Source organism: Hemiscyllium ocellatum, chromosome 4 (assembly GCF_020745735.1).
Source record: "Hemiscyllium ocellatum isolate sHemOce1 chromosome 4, sHemOce1.pat.X.cur, whole genome shotgun sequence".
NCBI lineage: Eukaryota > Metazoa > Chordata > Chondrichthyes > Orectolobiformes > Hemiscylliidae > Hemiscyllium > Hemiscyllium ocellatum.
In genome coordinates this window covers 143,913,004-143,935,316 of record NC_083404.1, presented here as the reverse complement: position 1 = coordinate 143,935,316, position 22,313 = coordinate 143,913,004, and the positions used below count along the sequence as shown (strand labels likewise).

At 44.9% G+C, this 22,313-nt stretch overlaps 1 protein-coding gene across 1 annotated transcript in view; it reads right to left on the bottom strand.

Annotated features, from left to right (window-relative positions):
• Window positions 1–22,313, bottom strand: part of sspo (SCO-spondin) — a 538,757-nt gene that overhangs the window by 109,147 nt on the left and 407,297 nt on the right. The window contains exons 91-96 of the mRNA XM_060824077.1: window positions 21,648–21,781; window positions 20,526–20,665; window positions 20,274–20,362; window positions 14,153–14,425; window positions 8,817–8,978; window positions 5,788–5,901 (exon numbers count right to left, since the gene is read on the bottom strand). Of these exons, the coding sequence (XP_060680060.1) occupies window positions 5,788–5,901; window positions 8,817–8,978; window positions 14,153–14,425; window positions 20,274–20,362; window positions 20,526–20,665; window positions 21,648–21,781 (912 nt within the window). The remainder of the gene's footprint in view (window positions 1–5,787; window positions 5,902–8,816; window positions 8,979–14,152; window positions 14,426–20,273; window positions 20,363–20,525; window positions 20,666–21,647; window positions 21,782–22,313) is intronic.

Sequence of the window (22,313 nt, the reverse complement as noted above, 5' to 3'; positions counted from 1 at the left end):
CCCCAGTGACATCACCAGGAAAGGGATTGAGGATCTGAAAAGTGACTACAGAGAGTTAGGTTGGAAGCTGAAGAGCAGGACAAGTAGAGTAATGATCTCAGGTTTGCTACTGGTGCGAGATAGTGAGGCAAGGAATAGTCAGTAAATGCAGCGTAACACGTGGCTGCGAGGTTGGTGCAGGAGGGAGGGCTTCAGATACATAGACCATTGGGATACCATGGGGAAGGTGGGATCTGTACATGAAGGACAGGTTGCACCTGAACTGGAGGGGCACAAATGTCCTGGGTGGGAGATCTGCTCGTGTGGTTTGGGAGGGTTTAAATTAGTTTGGCAGGGGGTGGGAACCAGAGCCACATACCTGAGACGGGGGTAGCTGTAGATGGGGCAGTGACAGGATGTAGTGATTTTATCAGAAAGGTTTTCCAAGTGTTGAAACAAAGGGATCAGTTAAAGTGCGTCTGCTTTAATGCACAGAGTGTCAGAAATAAGAGTGACGAACTTAGAGCATGGATCAGTACTTGGGGCTATGATGTTGTGGCCATAACGGAGACGTGGGTTTCACAGGGGCAGGAATGGTTGCTTGATGTTCCAGGGTTTAGAACATTTAAAAAGAACAGGGAGGGTGGAAAAAGAGGAGGGCTTGTAGCATTGCTAATCAGAGAGTGCATCACAGCGACAGAAATGAAGGTTGTTGAGGAAGGTTTGCCTACTGAGTCAGTATGGGTGGAAGTTAGGAACAGCAAGGGAACAGCCACTGCATTGGGGGTTTTCTACAGACCCCCTAATAGCAGTAGGGGGATTGAAGAACTCATAGGCTGGCAGATTTTTGAAAAATACAGATGTAGTAGGGTTATTGTTATGGGTGATTTCAACTTTCCCAATAATATCGACAGGAACCTCCTAAGTGCAGACAGTTTGGATGGAACCTTTTTTTGTCAGGTGTGTTCAGGAGGGTTTCCTGACTCAGTATGTAGACAGACTGACGAGGGGAGAGGCCATTTTGGATTTGGTGCTCTGCAACAAGCCAAGACAGGTGTCAGATCTTGGGGTGGGAGAGCACTTTGGTGACAGTGATCACAACTGCCTCACATTTACCACAGCCTTGGAAAGGTAAAGGAGCAGTTACCGAGGGAAGATATTTAATTAAGGAAAAGGAAATTATGACGCTATCAGACAGGAGTTGGGAAGTACAGACTGGGAGCAATTGTTCCACAGAAAGGGCACAGCAGACATGTGGAGATTATTTAAGATTCAATTGTTGTGAGTGATGCACAAATTTGTTCCTCTGAGACAGGTAAGAAGGGGTAAGATTAAGGAACTTTGGATGACGAGAACAGAGAAGCTTCTCATTAAAAGGAAGAAGGCAGCTTATGTAAGGTGGAGGAAGCAAGGATCTAGCACAGTTTTAGAGGATTACAAGCTGCTAGGAAGGAGCTCAGAAATTAACTGAGGAAAGCCAGGAGGGGGCATGAAAAAGGCTTGGCAGGAAGGATTAGGGAGAACCCAAAGGCATTTTACTCATACGTGAGGAATAAGAGAATGATCAGGGAGAAGGTAGGGCTGGTCAGGGATAGCGGAGGGAACTTGTGTGTGGAGTCTGAACAGATAGGGAAAGCCCTCAATGAGTTTCTTGCTTCGGTTTTCACCAAGGAGAGGGAACTTGTTGTAAATGAAAACTTGGAGGAGCTGGGATACAGTCTTGACCAGATCAAGATTGATGAAGATGATGTGCTGGAAATTTTGGAAAACATTAAGATTGATAAGTCTCCAGGGCCAGACCAGATTTATCCAAGGCTGCTCCAGGAAGCGAGAAAGGAGGTTGCTAAGCTGCTGGTGAAGATCTTTGCTTCCTCACTCTCCACAGGAGTTGTACTGGAGGATTGGAAGGAGGCAAATGTTGTTCCTCTTTTCAAGACGGGTAATAGGGAAATCCCTGGAAATTACAGACCCGTCAGTCTTACATCTGTGATCAGCAAGGTTTTGGAAAGAACTCTGAGGGATCGGATTTATGGCTATTTGGAAAATCATGGGGTAATTAGAGGCAGTCAGCATGGCTTTGTGAGGGGCAGGTCATACCTCACAATCTCATTGAGTTCGTGGAGGAGGTGACAAGACAGGTCGACAAAGGTCGAGCAGTCGATGTGGTGTATGTGGACTTCAGCAAGGCATTTGATAAGGTTCCCCATGGTAGGCTCATTCATGAAGTCAGGAAGTATGGGATACAGGGAGATTTGGCTATCTGGATTCAGAATTGGCTGGCTGACAGAAGACAGAGAGTGGTTGGAGAGGGAAAGTATTCTGCCTGGAGGGCAGTGTTGAGCGGTGTCCCGCAGGGCTCTGTTCTTGGGCCTCTGCCCTTTGTAGTTTTTATAAATGACTTGGATGAGGAAGTTGAGGGGTGGGTTAGTAAATTTGCAGATGACGCTAAGGTTGGAGGTGCCCTAGATAGAATCGAGGGCTACTGCAGGCTGCAGCGGGACATAGACAGGATGCAGAGCTGGGCTGAGAAATGGCAAATAGAGTTCAACCTGGATAAATGTGAAGTGATGCATTTTGGAAGGTCGAACTCGCATGGTGAATATAGGATTAAAAACAGGATTCTTGACAGTGTGGAGGAACAGAGGAATCTGGGTGTATAAGTACATAGATCCCTCAAAGTTACCACCCAAGTGGATAGGGTTATTAAGAAAGCATATGGTGGTTTGGATTTCATTAACAGGGGATCGAGTTTAAGAGCCATGAGGTTTTGCTGCTGCTCTACAAGACCCTGGTGAGACCACACTTGGAATATTGTGTCCAGTTCTGGTCGCCCTACTACAGGAAAGATACAGAGGCTTTGGAGAGGGTGCAAAGAAGGTTTACCAGGATGCTGCCTGGACTGGAGGGCTTGTCTTACAAAGAGAGGTTGACTAAGCTCAGACTTTTCTCTCTGGAGAGAAGGAGGAAGAGATGTGACCTGATCGAGGTGTACAAGGTAAGGAGAGGCTTGGATAGAGTCAATAGCCAGAGACGTTTCCCCAGGTCAGAATTGATTGGCATGAGGGGTCCTAGTTTTAAGATATTAGGAGGAAGGTATAAAGGAGATGTTAGAAGAAGGTTCTTTATGCAGGGAGTTGTGAATGCATGGAATGCGTTGCCTGCAGTGGTAGTGTAAGCAGAGTCATTAGGGACATTTAAGGCATTTGGATGGGTATATGAATAGGAAGGATTTGGAGGGATATTGTCCGGATACTGGCAGGTGGGATTAGATTGGGGTTGTGATATCTGGTCGGCATGGACAAGTTGGACTGAAGGGTCTGTGTTCCGTGCTGTACATCTCTATGACTGCTGGACATGTACATGGATAGCAGTGAATTGAGGGGTGTGTAGGTTAGGTTATTTTATTTTAGATTAGGAATAATCCTCGGTGCTACATCATGGGCTGAAGGGCCTGTTCTGTGCTGTACTCTTCTATGTTCTATGTTAAGGCTTGTTTGATAGTATTAGAATACACTTTTTTTTAAAGCTGAAGGGAAATGCCTATAGCTGAGATAGAAAAAAACTTTTGGGTTTCAGTTTTTTACTTTGCATTTGGAGCAAACTTGTGGAGTGTTTGGAAACAATACTGTTTAAAAAGGGAGATAGACAAAAGGTGAGGAATTATAGACCCATAAGCTTAACCTCTGTAGTGGGGAAGATGCTTGAGTCTATTATCAAGGAAGAAATAGCAGGGCATCTCGAAAGAAATTGTCCCATTGTACAGATGCACCGTGGGTTCAGGAAGGGCAGGTCATGCTTGACAACGTTTTTGGAAAAGCGTAGCAGGTCAGGCAGCATCCAAGGAGCAGGAGAATCGACATTTCGGGCATTCCTGAAGAAGGGCTTATGTCCGAAACGTCGACTCTCCTGCTCCTTGGATGCTGCCTGACCTGCTGTGCTTTTGCAGCAAACCATTTTTCAGCTCTGATCTCCAGCATCTGCAGTCCTCACTTTCAATGTTTTTGGAATGCAATGAAGACATTTTGAGCAAGGCAGAAAACAGGGATCCAGTCGATATGGAGTCCCTAGATTTCGAAAAGGCCTTCGACAAGTTGCCGTACAAGAGGCTGCTGCATAAGGTAAGGATGCATGGTGTTAGGGGTAGAGTATCAGCATGGATAGAGAATTGGTTGACTAACAGGAAGCAAAGAGTGCAGATAAATGAATGCTATTCTGGCTGGTAATCAGTAACTAGTGGTGTGCCTCAGGGATCGGTGTTGGGACCACAATTATCCACAATTTACATAGATGATTTGGAGTTGGGGACCACGTGTATAGTCAAAATTTGCAGATGACACTAAGATTAGGGGCAGGGCATAGTGTACAGAGGACTGTGAAACTTTGCAGAGGAACATGGATATGTTGAGTGAGTGGGCAAAGGTCTGGCAAGTGGAATACATTGTGAGTAAATGTGAAGTCATATATTTTGGAAGGAATAACAGCAAAACAGAGTATCACTTGAATGGTAAAAAGTTGCAGCAGGCTGATTTGCAGAGGGACCTGGGTCTCCTTGTGCATGAATCACAGAAAGTTGGTCTACAGGTACAAGTAATTAGGAAGGCAAATGGGATTTTGTCCTTCGTTGCTAAAGGGGTTGAGTTTAAAAGCAGAGAGGTAATGTTACAGCTGTACAAGGTGCTAGAGAGGCCACATCTGGAGTACTGTGTGCAGTTTTTGTCTCCTTACTTGAGAAAGGATGGACTGGCACTGGAGGGGGTGCAGAGGAGTTTCACTAGGTTGATTCTGGAGTTGAGGGGATTGGCTTATGAGGAGAGACTGAGTAAATTGGGATTATATTCATTGGAATTCAGAAGAGTGAGGGGGATCTTATTGAAACATATAAAATTACAAAGGTAGAGGTAGATAATATAGAGGTAGAGAGGATGTTTCCACTGGCATGTGAAGCTAGGACAAGAAGGCATAGCCTCAAGATTAGAGGGAGCAGATTTAGGACTAAATTGAGAAGGAACTTCTTCACCAGAGGGTTGTTAATCTGTGGAATTTCTTGTCCAGGGAAGTAGTTGATGCTAATTCAGTAAACGCTTTTAAAGCTAAAGTCAATTTTTTTTTGAAAAATAAAGGAATTAAAGGTTATGGTGAGAGCGTGGGTAGGTGGAGCTGAGGCTACGGAAAGATCGGCTATGATCTTATTGAACGGAGGAGCAGGCTCAAAGGGCGGAACGGCCTATCCCTGCTCCTAGGTCTCATGTTCTCCTGGGAAAGGTAGGAGCCAGGTTACCTACGAGAGAGGAGTTTGTGTTCATCCCTGACTAAAATGTTGTGTCAAAGTTCTGAAGAGGTTACTTAAAGCTGAGTATATTGAGGCTAAGCTGTGATAGCTTCAGCAAGATGCTGAGTACAGTTCCAGTCTAATAGCTGGAGTCACAAAAGACTTAAATCTCCTGAAATGATGGATGTGGGGATTGTGTTGTGGGTATTTGAGTGGTGTTTTGAATACAGTACAAAAAGTGTGTTGGCTACAATGCAAAAGTTAACTTGTTTGATTTTAATTTATAAAGGATTGTTTTGGAAGTAGCAGGACTTTGCTTTTGTTGCATGTTTAAGAATCTTTGAATTTGTGCTATAAGATGATATTCTAGATTATTCTATTCTATCCTTGGTTCTTTTGTAATAAATTTCTATTTTATTGTTAAAGCAAACTCTGCGGCATTGTGTGTATCTGTTTCAGTGAAACACAACTTTGTTAAAACCAAAACAAATAACAACATTCTGCATCAATCTGGTTTCCAGGCTGGGGTATCCACATACCAGGCTTGCATCCTCCCTGGAGACACTCCACATGATCCCACAAGTCGGTACAGGTCCTTGGACAGTGATTTGCACACGACACAAACTTTTTCCCTCTATCTTCACAGACTTCTCCTGAAATGGACAATGGTTTGTGAATACACTGAAGGTTTCACAGGTCTTTTAACAGTCTTTCATCAGGCAGCTACAGCTGAGCCACCTTGTAGAAGAATCAGCCACAGTCCAGAAGTACAACCATACTGGACTAGAAACATTAAATCTGTTTCTCTCTCCACAGAGAATGCTAGACATGCTGAGTTTCTCCAGCAGTTACTGCTTTTATTTCAGATCTCCAGCATCCACAAAACTTTGTTTTTATTGCTCACTTTGAATCAGGAATCCCTTGAAACCCAGAATTTGTTCCTCTGAGGAAGGTAAGAAGGGGTAGAAGTTGAAACTCTATCTTATTCCTGAAGAAGGGCTCGTGCCCGAAATGTCGATTCTTCTGCTTCTTGGATGCTGCCTGACCTGCTGCACTTTTCCAGCAACACATTTTCAGCTCTGATCTCCAGCATCTGCAGTCCTCACTTTCTCTAAGAAGGGGTAAGATTAAGAAACTTTGGATGACAAGAACAGAGGAACTTCTCGTCAAAAGGAAGAAGGCAGCTTATTTAAGGTGGAGGAAGCAAAGATCTAGCACAGCTTTAGAGGGTTACAGGCTTGCTAGAAAGGAACTCAGAAATAGACTGAGGAGAGCCAGGAGGGGGCATGAAAAAGGCTTGGCAAGAAGGATTATTTCATTTGTTTGTTGTCATCAAAACATTATATTTCAAATTCAACTGGAGTTTGAGTGTCTTGGAGCATAATTTAAACTGATTGGCTGAATTTGAATTTGTTTTTGTTCCATGGCAGCTCAGCTGCACTATTGATTTCGCAGTCAAATGTTCCATTTTAAGTTCTCTCCGCATACTCTGCGCCTAAGCCTGTGCCAGCTTCCAGTCTCTCTTAAAGATATAGTACACATCGACACCTTCATAACAGGAGGCAGTGGGAGGGAGGCAGTGAGTGGTTATATTGAAGGGGATATATTGACTTGGAACTGCTAACTGGGAGAAAAATCAAACAGAGACTATCCTCCATTGGGTTGTGTGGCACCATCACTGTGCTAAATGGGACAGACATCAAAAAGATCTAGCAAGTCAAGACTGGGCATCCATAAGGTGTTGTTGGCCATCAAAGCAGCAGAATTGTACTTCAGCACAGTCTGTAAACTTGTGGCCCAGCATATCCCCCACTCACCTATTACCATCAAGCCAGGGGATCAAACCTGGTTCAATGAAGAATGCAGGAGGGAATGCCAGTAGCAGAACCAGATGTACCTGAAGATGAGGTGTCAACCTTGTGAAGCCACCAAAACAACAGATGCAGCAAGTTAGAGAGTTAAGTGGTCCCACAACCTGTGGATCACACCAAACTCTGCAGTCCTGCTGCATCCAGTTGTGAATGGTGGTGGATAATTAAAGAACTCATTGGGGGTGGTGGTTCAACAATATGCCTATCCTCAATGATAGAAGATCATAACGGAACAGTGATTAGATTAGATTGCCTACAGTGTGGAAACAGGCCCTTCAGCCCAACAAGTCCACACTGATCCTCTGAAAAGTAACCCACCCAGACCCATTTCTGAGTGACTAATGTACCTAATACTATGGACAATTTAGCATGGCCAATTCACCTGCACATCTTTGGACTGTGGGAGGAAACCGGAGCACCAGAAGGAAAACTACGCAGGCACGGGGAGAATAAGGAGAAACTTTTTCAGCCAGAGAGTGGTGCATCTGTGGTATTCATTGCTACAGAAGGCTATGGAGACCAGTCATTGAGTACATTTAAAACAGAGAAAGATACTTTCTTGATTGCCAAGGGGAGCAAAGGTTATGGGGAAAAAGTGGGCAAATGGGATTGAAAAACCTATCAGCCATAATTGAATGGCAGAGCAGACTCGATGGGCCAAAGGGCCTAATTTCTGCTCCTATGCCTTATGGTCTTATCAGTGTTGGCCAGCTAGAAATATCCAAGTCAAATGAATAAGAAACAAAGTTTAACTTTCCTTTCTCGTACATCATTTGTTCAGTCAGAAAGTGCTGTTTCTGCTCGATCCTCCTGTTTCTAGCTTCACTCCAGATGACATCAGACATCATCTGGATAGAAAAACCCTGATGTCCCACTTGTTTATTCTACCCACCACTCCCCCTCCCCCTCTGGATCTTACCCCCAACCTCTCAGAATCCTCCTCCTCCTCCCCCTCATAAACATCCCACACCCTCCATCAGGGTCTTATCTCATGATTAGATTAGATTATTTACAGTGTGGAAACAGGCCCTCGGACCAACAAGTCCACATCAACCCTCTGAAGAGCAACCCATCCAGACCCATTCTCCTACATTTACCCCTTCACCTCACACTACAGACAATTTAGCATGGCCAATTAATCGAACCTGCACATTTTTGGACTGTGGGAGGAAACCGGAGCACCCGGAGGAAACCCACACAGACACAGGGAGAATGTGCAAACTCCACACAGACAGTTGACTGAGGCGGGATTTGAACCTGGGTCTCTGGCGCTGTAAGGCAGCAGTGCTAACCACTGTGCCACCCGCATCTTACCCCTTCGGTCTTATTCCCCACTCCAAGTTACCTCTCAGGCTGTTCTGTATCTGCTCAGTGACATCCTTGACCCTGACACTAGTAGAGCAACAGTCCCTGATCCATCTGGTAAATCAGTTCTGCTCCGAACTGTTTCATGAACTTTAGTTCAAATGATGAGATCCCTCCTTTTTCCCTTTGTATTGTTCCAGAATTCCCAGGAATATGCGGGTTCAGCCTCCTCCATGTGATAACTTGTGTAGATCCTAAACTTCCTTACACGACAGACTTAGTTGGACATGCAGTTTTATATCGAAGATAAAAAATTGTTACAAGATTGTCAGTAACCATGATGTCATTATCATAATGAAAGTTAGGTCCATGTGTAATCTGCAATCATTTACCTGGACACATGGCAGTGTTGCAACTTTCTGATTGGAATTTGGGACCTTGACAGTTGGCAGTATCCTGGGGGTGGGTAAGAGTACGTTCTCTGATGCGAAAGCCTCCACTGCAGGGCTCCCGGCAGGGACTCCATGCACCCCAAGAACCCCAAGAACAGTCATCTGTAAAATAGACAGAACCCATGTATTGCTTTGAGTCATTGACAGAGAGGTATCATTGTAAGAGAGAGACAGGTCTCAAAGGGACATGGAAAGGCAGAGGGACTGGGAAAAAGTCAAGGCCTGCCTTCTAAATCCTGGGCATCAAGGAACCTTAATGACTAGATGTTACCAAGTTCAAAATCACACAACACCAGGTTATAGTCCAATGGGTTTATTTGGAAGTACAAGCTTTTGGAATGCTGTTCCTTCGTCAGGATCATAGGGCACAGAATTTATATCAAAAGATCAAAGTGTCATACAACCAAAGTGAAGTATTGAACAAACATAGATTGCTGCTAAGTTTTTAATCACTTAGAATGGGGATACAGGTTCCGATTAATTAATACGTAAATCCCAGAACGTCTTTCAAGTCAAATTACTGAAATAAGGTTTTATATAAAAAAGAAGTGCCATCTTAACTCAGGCAATGGATCAAGGTGTGAGGTTAGAGTCTGTCTCCATTCCAACTTTGAGTCAGACTGGTTCTATTTCCAAAGTAGGAATTTATCAAATGTCACATGGACTGACTGCTTACAGATTGTGTGCCTTTTGAACAAAATAGAATGTATCTGCAAATACAGATTTGCAAATGCAAATTCACAGATTCCAACTTTACACCTTTAATGCATTGCCTGAGCTGAGATGTCACTCTTTTTAATAAAACCTTAAGTTATCTCGGGTATGTGACTTGAAGGAAGTTCTGGGATCTACATATTAATGAATTGAAACCTGCGTACCATTCTAAGTGATTAAAGACTTAACTGTGATCTAGGTTTGTTCAATATATCACATCAGTTGTGCAAAACTTCGATCTTTTGGCATAAATGTGTGTCCTATGATCCTGCCCCATGAGCTACCTGATGAAGGAGCAGCACTCCAAAAGCTTAACATTGTCCATCCCAGTCCAACACCGACACATCCACATGATACAAATTACCAGACTGTTTTCAATAGGACGTTGGAGTGAAGACATCAATCACAAAAATATTCTTAACTCAGAGAGAAATGATAGAAAAGCTCATGGAACATGCAAATAGGAACCAGGAGAAGGAGTAGGCCATTCAGCCCCTCAAGCCTGCTCTGCCAGACAATAGGATCTTGGTTGATCTGATTGTAACCACAAATCCACAAATCCTGATAACCGTCCACCTCCTTGCTTAATAAAAATCCATCTATCTCTACTGTAGAAATATTCAAAAACTCCGCTTCCTGCACCTTTCAGAAAGAGAGCTCCAAAGACACTCAATTCTTTGAGAGAAAAACAAATCACCTCATCTGTGTTTTAAATGAGCGACCCTTGATTTTCTAATAGTGACCCCTAGTATTAGATTCTCCCATATAGGAAACATGCTGTCCACACCGACTGCCTGTCAAGACTCTTCAGGTTTTATATGTTTCAATCTAGTATTGTTCTCCTAAACTCAGTCATTCCAGGGGTTAGCCTGATCAATGTAATGGAGGTTTCACTGAGCTGGTAATGGAAAAGCCAGCTCAATGTTCTGGGATTCATTGGTTCATATCGCATTGTGCAAGGTAGTGAAATTTGAATTCAATAAAAACATTCTGGAATTAAAAGTCAGTTTTAATGGTGACCATATAACTATTGCAGATAGTTAAAAAAATCCAGCTGGTTCACTAGTGTGCCTTAATGAAGAAAATGTGCCATGCTTACTTGGTCTGGCCTATATGTGATTCTTATCCCATCTCTGAAATGACCTTAGTATGATACTCCATTCCAGGGCAATTAGGGATGGGCAATAAATGCTGGCCCAGTCAGTGACATCCACGTCCGATAAATGATTTATAAACTAGCCATTTCTGACCTATTCGCAGTACATTTCCACCCATCCTCAATCATGTAGGTAAAACTGACCAGAAATCGGCCAAATGTCATTTCTGTTGAATATCCTGGAGAATTTATCTCTGATTATCCAGGTACCACATCCCACCAGCACCCCTGTCAGGTGATTCCAAAAATGTCAAAGCACTCACCATTGTTGTCATGTCCCAGGACCCCAGGTGGCAGTGCCATCTTTGATCTCCAGCTGACACCCAGGAAAGTGTGGCAATGCCAAGGCACTCCATACCAACTCTCCTCAGGTAACAGAGGTGGTATGGCCGAGACTTCATTGCACAGTCTCACACCTGTCACTGTTTAAGCACTAGGACACACAGCTTACCCACATCCATCTGTCTATGTTACTGCTGCTCTTTCTCCAATGTAGCTCAGAATCTTCCTTAGCAGACTGATGTGCATTTCAGAACCTCTATGTTGATAAGGGGGAGGTGGGTGAGGATTGGATATATTGGATTGGATGCTAGGCAACAAGCCAGGCCAGGTGTCAGATCTCTCAGCGGGAGAACATTTCGGTGACAGTGACCACAACTGCCTCACCTTTACCATTGCCATGGAGAGGAATAGGAACAGTCAGTTGAGTCAGTGCTAAGACAGTGAGTGAGCAGCTTGAAACTAAAATTGGATTCTATTTTTGGATGTAGGTTTGCTCGCTAAGCTGAAAGGTTCATTTCCAGATGTTTCATTACCTTACTAGGTAACATCTTCAGCGGACTTTATGCAAAGCAATGCTGAAACCTCCTGCTTTCTATTTATATGTTTGGGTTTCTTTGGCTTGGTGATGTCATTTCCTTTGGTGATGTTATTTCCTGTGGTGAAGTCACTTCCTGTTCCTTTTCTCGGGGGTGGTAGATGGGGTCTAACTCATGTTTCTAGGAATTCTCGTGCATGTCTTTGTTTGGCTTGTCCCAATCGAAGTGGTGTCCTTCCTCATCCACATGTGAGGATATTAGTGAGAGAGGGCCATGTCTTTTTGTGGCTAGTTGGTGTTCATGTATCCTGGTGGCTAGTTTTCTGCCTGTTTGTCCAATGTAGTGTTTGTTACAGTCCTTGCACGGTATTTTGTAAATGATGTTAGTTTTGCTCATTGTCTGTATAGGGTCTTTCAAGTTCCACTTTGGCTGGGAAGATACATCCATCCCAGGACAAGCCAAACAAAGACATGCACGAGAATTCCTAGTAAGGTAATGAAACATCCGGAAATGAACCTTTCAGCTCAGAGAGCAAACCTACATCCAAAACCTCAACCTGAGCTACAAACCTTCTCAAAACTCGATTAGATTCTATTGTCACGTGTACTTAGATACAGGAGTACAGGTGTGCAGTGAAAAGTGTACAATGTTGTCATTCCCAGCACCAACTTAGGTTCAAAGTTACACAGGAACAAACTCTTAGTTACAAAGTAGGAAAATAAAGAAATAAACTTAAAAGTTCAACAGCCTATTTTAAGCTTAGCTTGCACTCCTGATCTCCTCTGCTTTGGCTCGTTCTCTGGGAGACCTCGCGCTGCCTGCTCTTGCTGCTGCTATAGATATCAGGGGACCTCCCTCACTGCTGCATTGGGCTCACTCTCCAACTGGTAAATGCCACTCTGGGACCCTAACCACTGCCACGCACCTAACTCAATGAAGCTGAGATGCTGTCACCACTGCTACCTCAACGACTGAGCTCCCCCCAGAAAATAAGGAAGGAGAAGAAAATACAAACTAAAAAACTTTTAAAAATACAGAGAAAAGAAGAAGAATAAGACAAATGAATGGAATGGTCAGGCTTACTGTGCTGTCGCTGCAGCCTGGTTCAGCCCATGAGCTGGGTACTTGTGCCTGCAGCAACATTGCAATGAGAATTTGCCAATGAGCTCCAAAGTGCAGTGTTGAAGCGTAGAATTCCACAGACAGTAGATGGGAGGTGTGCCTAAGTGATGATACAGTGTAGCTATTCTACATTGGATGCCACTGTTTCTGGGCATGGAGTGTGAGCAGTTGCCATGTTGCAACTGAGATGTTGGTGACAGGAGTCACCTGGTACAGCTAGGAATTTCATGTTAGGAATTCTCAACATTTAATTTTTATTTCCAGGTGATGGACTGGGTGACTGTGTATGAATGAGGCAAGTTTACTAGTAATGTGGATGCTAATGTGCAATAATCCATTCCAAAAAGCCTCTTGCTGCTCACTAGTGAGAGTCTCTCCAAAACATCCAATACTGATTTGTAAATCAGGAGTTCTTGCTCTCAGTGTGGAGAAGGTCCTCACTTGACATTGATCTGATTTTCCAAATTTCTTGCCATGGCCACATTCAGGGGCTGGGAACATTGAAGTCACGGAGACCAGCACTGTGCAGAGTAGTCTAAATGTGATCTCACCAGTACCCTGCATATATCTTGTATTCAAATCTGCATTGTTACAAATGATAACATTCCTTTAGCTCTCCTGATTACTTGTTGGACCTGCACACTAACCTTTTGCAATTAATATGCAAGGACATCCAGATTACCTTGAATCTTATTTGTTTGTAGAATGAGTGCACCATTGGCTGGGCCAACAATTATTGCCCAGCCCTTATTTCTCTGGAGTCAGTTAAAAGTCACGTGGGGTTGGAGTCACGTGGAAGCTAGCTCAGGTAAGGATGGCAATTTCCTTCCCTGAAGGATATTAGTAAACCAGCAGGGTGGTAATGACAATTGGCAATGACCATTACACCGGCTTTTAACTCCAGAATGTTTTTATTAAACTCACGTTTCACTATTTGCCCAGGTTGGATATGAACTCTCATTGCCCACATGTTAGTGTGAGGTTCAGGGTGACGTTTCCACTCCAGAACTGGTACCAGTATTTCCTCCCTAAGGTTTCTTCATTTCTCCAACTGCTGTCAGACAAATGTGTTCATTACAGAGAGGGAGGTAACATCAAGACAAAGCCAACTTCCCCACATCTGAATAATCCCTATAATGTCCCCCGCCATATATTGGTGTGAAGGCTGTTTGGATAATCCAGCCCTTGCCTACCTCAATCTATTATATGAATGAATATCTGAATTACTCTACAGTGTCCCCAGCCCAGGCTAACAGGACCTGTTCCCCCAGTATCAAGCTGATGCACAATGTGTACACAGATTCAGTCTCATTAAAATTGTGAATGAACTCCATTGTTAAATAGCAATGACTAACAATGTCCATTGTTCAATAGACTCACCATTGCTATAATTTTTAAAAATCAGTTCATTTGAAACATGCATTAAAAAATCAACTGCTTAGAATTGGGACAAATAGAGTTTTTACCGTCACATATTGTGAGATTTGTACAGTCATGGTCCTCCACCAAGGTTCCATTGCAGAGATCTGCAGAGACAGGCTGACCTGATCCCTGCGCTACGCAAACACGGTAACGAACTTCCTTCAGTAAATTCCGAGCAGTCTCAGGGAGTGCACTGAGGTGCTGGCTGTTGACCCGCTGACCTCGGAGTAGATGCAGGGACACCATATTCAGGAACGATCGGGGCAGACAGGAAACACAGCCGGTCCAGGCTGACCACTGAGTGAGTGTAACAGCCTCTAAATGAACATAGAGCAGCATCAGACATATCTACACAGCCTCACCCACTGACCACTCCCTCAGTGATACCACAATTTCACTCACTGACCACTCTCTCAATGATACCATAGTCTCACCCACTGACCACTCCCTCAGTAACAGAACAGTCTCACTCATTGACCACTCCTTCAGTGATAAAACAGTCTCACTCACTAACCACGTGGTTTTGTGCAGGGGGAGACCTGCCTTACCAACATAGAGTTCTTTGAGGAAGTGACCAAGTTGATAAATGAAGGAAGGACTGTTGATGTCATATACATGGAAGTAGTAAGGCGTTTGATAAGGTTCCTGTAATAAACTAATGGGAAAGTGAAGTGCTGTGCGGAGTGTTCTAGCTAGATGAGTAAAGAACTGTTTCAGTAACAGGAGACAGAGAGTAGTAGTTGAAGGGAGTTTCTTGAAATGGAGAAAGGTGACCAGTGGTGTTCCACAGGAGTCAGTGTTGGGGCCACTGTTATTTGCAATATACATAAGCGATCTGGAAGAGGGCATTGTTGGTCTGATCAGTAAGTTTGTAGATAGCATGAAGATTGGTGGAATATCAGAAAGCATTGAGGACTGTCAAAGAATCCAGGAGAATATAGATAGCCTGGAGAGTTGGTCGGATAAATGGCAGATGGAGTTCAATCCGGGCAAATGTCTCTGATCATGTTTTCCGGGTCCTTAAGGGGGAGGGGGAGCAGCCCCAGATCGTGGTCCACGTTGGCACCAACGATATAGGTAGGAAGAGGGGTGAGGATGTCAGGCAGGCTTTCAGGGAGCTAGGTTGGAAGCTCAGAGCTAGAACAAACAGAGTTGTTGTCTCTGGTTTGTTACCCGTGCCACGTGATAGAGAGTCGAGGAATAGGGAGAGAGAGCAGTTAAATGCGTGGCTACAGGGATGGTGCAGGAGGGAGGGATTCCGGTTTCTGGACAACTGGGGTTCTTTCTGGGGAAGGTGGGACCTCTATAAACAGGATGGTCTACACCTGAACCTGAGGGGCACCAGTATCCTTGGGGGGAGGTTTGCTAGTGCTCTTTGGGAGGGTTTAAACTAACTCTGCAGGGGCATGGGAACCTGGACTGTAGCTTCAGGGTACAGGACCTTGAGTGTAGGGAGGTTAGGAACAAGGCATCGATTTCGAAGGAGGGTGCCTGTAAACAGAAAGGTGGCTTGAAGTGTGTATACTTCAATGCCAGAAGTATAAGAAATAAGGTAGGTGAACTTGCAGCGTGGGTTTGTACCTGGGACTTCGATGTTGTGGCCATTACAGAGACGTGGGTAGAACAGGGGCAGGAATGGCTGTTGCAGGTTCCAGGGTTTAAATGTTTTAGTAGGGTCAGACATGGGGGTAAAAGAGGGGGAGGTGTGGCATTGCTTGTCAAGGATAGCATTACAGCGGTGGAAAGGACGATGGAGGAAGACTTGCCATATGAGGTAGTTTGGGCTGAGGTTAGAAATAGGAAAGGTGAGGTCACCCTGTTAGGTGTTTTCTACAGGCCTCCCAATAGTCCGAGAGACGTAGAGGATAGTATTGCGAGGATGATTCAGGAGAAGAGTGAAAGTAGCAGGGTGGTTGTTATGGGGGACTTTAACTTCCCAGATATTGACTGGGAAATCTATAGCTCGAGTTCGTTAGATGGGTTGGTGTTTGTCCAATGTGTGCAGGAGGGTTTCCTGACACAATATGTAGGCAGGCCAACAAGAGGTGAGGCCATACTGGATTTGGTTCTAGGTAATGAACCAGGCCAGGTGTTAGACTTGGAGGTAGGTGAGCACTTCGGGGACAGTGACCACAACTCGGTGACTTTTACTTTAGTGATGGAGAGGGATAAGTGTGCACTGCAGGGCAAGAGCTATAGCTGGGGGCAGGGAAATTATGATGTGGTGAGGCATGACTTAGGATGCGTGGATTGGAAAAACAGGCTTCAGGAGAAGAACACAAATGATATGTGGAGATTGTTCAAGGAACACCTATTGAGTGTCCTTGATAAGTATGTACCAGTCAGGCAGGGAGTAAAGGGTCTTGTGAGGGAGCCGTGGTTTAATAAGGAATTGGAATCCCTTGTGAAAGGGAAGAGGGCGGCCTATGTAAGGATGAGGCGTGAAGGTTCAGTTGGGGCGATTGAGAGTTATAAGGTAGCCAGGAAGGATCTGAAGAGAGAGCTAAGAGCAGCGAGAAGGGGACATGAAAAGTCCTTAGTTGGTAGGATTAGGGAAAACCCAAAGGCTTTCTATAGGTATGTCAGGAATAAAAGGATGACTAGGGTAGGTATCGGTCCAGTCAAGGATAGTAGTGGGAAGTTGTGCGTGGAGGCGGAGGAGATTGGTGAGACACTAAATCAATACTTTTTGTCAGTATTCACTCAGGAACGGGACTCTGTTGCTGGTGTGAATATTGAGTCACAAGTGATTAGAATGGATGGCCTTGAAGTATGTAGGGAGGAGGTTTTGGGAATACTGGAAAGGATGAAAATAGATAAGTCTCCTGGGCCTGATGGCATTTACCCTAGGATCCTCTGGGAAGCTAGGGAGGAGATAGCAGAGCCATTGGCCTTGATTTTTATGTCATCATTGTCAACGGGAATAGTACCAGAAGACTGGAGGATAGCGAATGTGGTCCCCTTGTTCAAGAAGGGGAGTAGGGACAGCCCGAGTAACTATAGGCCAGTGAGTCTCACTTCTGTTGTGGGCAAAGTCTTAGAGAGAATTGTAAGGGATAAGATTTATGAACATCTGGATAGGAATAATGTGATCAAGGATAGTCAGCATGGTTTTGTGAAGGGCAGGTCGTGCCTCACAAACCTTATTGAGTTCTTTGAGAAGGTGACTAAGGAGGTGGATGAGGGTAAAGCAGTAGATGTGGTGTATATGGATTTTAGCAAGGCGTTCGATAAGGTACCCCATGGTAGGCTAATGCAAAAGCTACGGAGGTATGGCATTGAGGGTGCATTAGAGGTTTGGATTAGGAATTGGCTGGCTGGAAGGAGTCAGAGGGTAGTAGTTGATGGACTAGGTTCATCTTGGAGTGCAGTTACTAGCGGTGTACCACAGGGATCTGTTTTGGGACCTTTGCTGTTTGTCATCTTTATAAATGATCTAGAGGAGGGGCTTGAAAGTTGGGTGAGCAAGTTTGCGGATGACACAAAGGTCGGTGGAGTTGTGGACAGTGAAGAAGGATGTGGCAGGTTACAGCGGGATATAGATAGGTTGCAGAGCTGGGCAGAAAGGTGGCAGATGGAATTCAATGTAGCTAAGTGTGAAGTCATTCACTTTGGTAGGAGTAACAAGAAGATGGATTACTGGTCTAATGGTAGGCTACTTGGTAGTGTGGATGAGCAGAGGGATCTTGGTGTCCATGTACACAGATCTCTGAAAGTTGCCACCCAGGTAAATAGTGCTGTGAGGAAGGCATATGGTGTACTGGGCTTTATTGGTAGAGGAATTGAGTTCCGGAGTCCTGAGGTCATGTTGCAGTTGTATAAGACTCTGGTGCGGCCTCATCTGGAGTATTGTGTGCAGGTTTGGTCGCCATACTATAGGAAGGATGTGGAGGCATTGGAACGAGTGCAGAGGAGGTTTACCAGGATGTTGCCTGGCATGGTAGGAAGATCGTATGAGGAAAGGCTGAGGCACTTGGGCCTGTTCTCATTGGAGAAAAGAAGGTTCAGGGGAGATTTGATAGAGGTGTATAAGATGATTAGGGGTTTAGATAGGGTAGACACTGAGAACCTTTTACCGCTAATGGAGTCAGCTGTTACTAGGGGACACAGCTTTAAATTAAGGGGTGGTAGGTATAGGACAGATGTTAGGGGTAGATTCTTTACGCAGCGGGTTGTGAGTTCATGGAATGCCCTGCCAGTAGCAGTGGTGAACTCTCCCTCTTTATGGTCATTTAAGCGGGCATTGGATAGGCATATGGAAGTTATTGGGCTAGTGTAGGTTAGGTAGGATTTGGTCGGCGCAACATCGAGGGCCGAAGGGCCTGTACTGCGCTGTATTTTTCTATGTTCTATGTTCTATAAATGTGAGGTGATGCATTTTGGGATGTCTAATTCTAGAGTGAACTATACTGTAAAAGGAATAGCCTTGGAAAAGTTGATGAGCTAAGAGATTTGGGAGTTCAGGTCCATTGTACCCTTCAGGTTGCTGCACAGATGGATAGAGTGGTCAAGAAGGCATTTGGTATGCTTGCCTTCATCAATTGGGGTATTGAGTATAAGAGCTGGCAGGTCATGTTAAAATTGTACAAGATTTTGATTCAGCTGCATTTAGAATACCGTGTACAGTTCTGGTCACCTCATTATCAAAAGGATGTGGACACTTTGGACAGGATACAGAGAAGTTTTATGAGGATGTTACCTGGTATGGAAGGTACTAGATATGAAGAGAGATGAACAGGTTGGGATTGTTTTCATTAGAAAAAAGGAGATTGATGGGGGACCTGATTGAGGTCTACAAAATTATGAAAGGTATAGACAGGTTGGACAGAGATAAGCTTTTTCCCAGGGTGAGGGGTTCAATAATTTTTTACTTAGATTACTTACAGTGTGGAAACAGGCCCTTCGGCCCAACAAGTCCACACCGACCCTCCGAAGCGCAACCCACCCATACCCCTACATTTACCCCTTACCTAACACTACGGGCAATTTAGCATGGCCAATTCACCTGACCCGCACATCTTTGGACTGTGGGAGGAAACCGGAGCACCCGGAGGAAACCCACGCAGACACGGGGAGAATGTGCAAACTCCACACAGTCTGTCGCCTGAGGCAGGAACTGAACCCGGGCCTCTGGCACTGTGAGACAGCAGTGCTAACCACTGTGCCACCATGCCGCCCATTAATGAGAGGTCACGCTTTCAAGGTGAGAGGTGAAAAGTTTAAGGGGAATACACGTGGCAAGTACTTCACACAGAGGGGGGTGGGAGTCTGGAACGCGAACCCAGAAACGGTAGTAAAGGCAGGCACGGTAGATTCATTTAAGGTGCATCTGGACGGATGCATGAGTAGGTGGGGAGCAGAGGGATACAGATGTTGAGGAATTGAGCGACAGGTTTAGACAGTACATTTGGATCGGTTCAGGATTGGAGGGCCATAGGACTTGTTCCTGGATTTGTAAATTTTCTTTGTTCTTTGTTGTTCACTGACTACTCCCTCAGTGATAAAACAGTCTCATCCACAGACCACTCCCTCAGTGATAAAACAGTCTCACCCACTGACCACTCCCTCAGTGATACCACAATCTCACTCACTGACCGCTCCCTCAGTAACAGCACAGTCTCACTCACTGACCACTCCCTCAGTGATACAACAGTCTCACCCACTGACCACTCCCTCAGTGATACCACAATCTCACTCACTGACCGCTCCCTCAGTAACAGCGCAGTCTCACTCACTGACCACTCCCTCAGTGATACCACAATCTCACTCAGTGACCGCTCCCTCAGTAACAGCGCAGTCTCACCCACAGACCACTCCCTCAGTGATACAACAGTCTCACCCACTGACCACTCCCTCAGTGATACCACAATCTCACTCAGTGACCGCTCCCTCAGTAACAGCGCAGTCTCACTCACTGACCACTCCCTCAGTAACAGTGCAGTCTCACTCACTGAACACTCCCTCAGTGATACCACAGTCTCACCCACTGACCACTCTCTCAGTGATACAACAGTCTCACCCACTGACCACTCCCTCAGTGACCATAGTCTCACTCACTGACCAGTCCCTCAGTGACCAGTCTCACTCACTGTCCACTCCTTTATTGAGCACCCTCTGCAATGGGAAGGCCATTGGTGATGTTGAATATAAGAATCTGTTTCCTACCTTTGCAGCTGTCGTTGGTGCAATGCAGCGTTCCCTCTCGGCAGATGCTGTGGATAGATGTGCATTTTAGTTGTCTCTGTATTGGTATCCTGCAGTGTTCATTTCATATTTACAGTGATCTACCAATTAGCAATCCCTTGAATCTTATTCCACTGCCTCATTAATATTCAAACCGGTTGATTCATATTCTTTCAGCCTTGAAATGATTTAAGTTTGGGAATCTCACTGGACTCTTGACTCTGTTACACTCACCAGGTTTCACAGCCAATCAGAATGCTGTCACCGTGTCGTATCCGTGTGGCCATTGGGGTCTTCGAGATATCTGATTGGTGAATGTGAACACAGTCACACTCAGAGCGAGCGATGCACTGATTGTCCTGCTCCAATAAACCCTGACAGATGACAATCAAACAGAAGACAGTGAGTGACAGAAGTAAAGAGGTAAGAGAGAACAGAAGTCCTTCAATAGATTGACTGAGAAGCTGTTGCAGTGCAGTACCATCTGGTGTTTACATAGCACAGATTTCCCTAGCATCAGAAATGTTCCAAAGGTATCAGATTTTAACAACTGTACTCTGTGCTGCCCATTCACTTCTAGAATGAAATGGCCTGTACCACTGCAAAATAAATCGTGGGCGGCACGGTGGCACAGCGGTTAGCACTGCTGCCTCATAGCGCCTGAGACCCGGGTTCAATTCCCGACTCAGGCGACAGACTGTGTGGAGTTTGCACGTTCTCCCCGTGTCTGCGTGGGTTTCCTCCGGGTGCTCCGGTTTCCTCCCACAGTCCAAAGATGTGCGGGTCAGGTGAATTGGCTATGCTAAATTGCCTGTAGTGTTAGGTAAGGGGTAAATGTAGGGGTATGGGTGGGTTGCGCTTCGGCGGGTCGGTGTGGACTTGTTAGGCCGAAGGGCCTGTTTCCACACTAATCTAAAAAAAAATGACCTCCCAACTCCTGTACTCAATACTCTGACCAATAAAAGAAAGCATACCAAACGCCTTCTTCACTATCCTATCTCCCTCTGACTCCACTTTCAAGGAGCTATGAACCTGCACTCCAAGGTCTCTTTGTTCAGCAACACTCCCTAGGACCTTACCATTAAGTGTATAAGTCATGCCCTAATTTGCCTTTCCTAAATGCAGCACCTCACACTTATCTAAATTAAACTCCATCTGTCAGGCAGAGAGAGCGAGAGAGAGAGAGAGAAAGAAAGAAAGACAACGAGAAGGAGAAGTGATTTGACTGGAAGAGTCAGTGATTCAGAAGAGGATGTACATTGGGTGAGTGAAGTTATTTGCTTAGGACAAGGGTTTGAGAGTTTGAAATGAAGAAACTGATGATATTGTACATAATATTGTAAGTTCTGAATATACCTCAGGGCAGAAACACCCAGTCACACAATCCTGTCCCTTGGCCTGACATTCTTGTCTGTTGCCGAGATCGGAGCAGTGACCATCACATGGTGGTCCACAGGCTCTGTACTCGAATGGACTTTCACAGCTGGCATCTGAGAAAACACAGAAGGTCAATGTCAACGAGAGAGAACATGAGAATTAGAACAGAAAGGGCACGTATTGGGAAGAAAATGTCCAAAATCTTAGTTTGTGCAAACTTAATTTTGTCTAATTTAGATTGTAGCTGGATGTTGAGAGTAAAGTAAAATCTGCCGGATAAAGTACTGTATTTGTGACCTTTCAGGGAGTTACACTCAATGCGGTGCTTTCTGACAGCAGCCTAATTAAGAACCAGCTGAATGTTGGTCCTGATTAGCTGCTCTAGCTAGACCCTTTGTGTTGGGAGCATATAAAAGTAGCAACCCAGTGACCCTAGTAGAGGTTTATAAAATCACGAGAAGCATGAATAGAGTAAATAAGCAAGGTATTTTCCATGGGGTGTGGGAGTCCAGAACTAGAGGGCTAAGGTTTAGGGTGAGAGGTTAAAGATTTAAAAGGAACCTAAGGGGCAACATTTTCATGTTGAGGGTGGTGCGCAATTGGAATGAGATACTGGAGAAAGTGGTGGAGGCTGGTACAATTGCA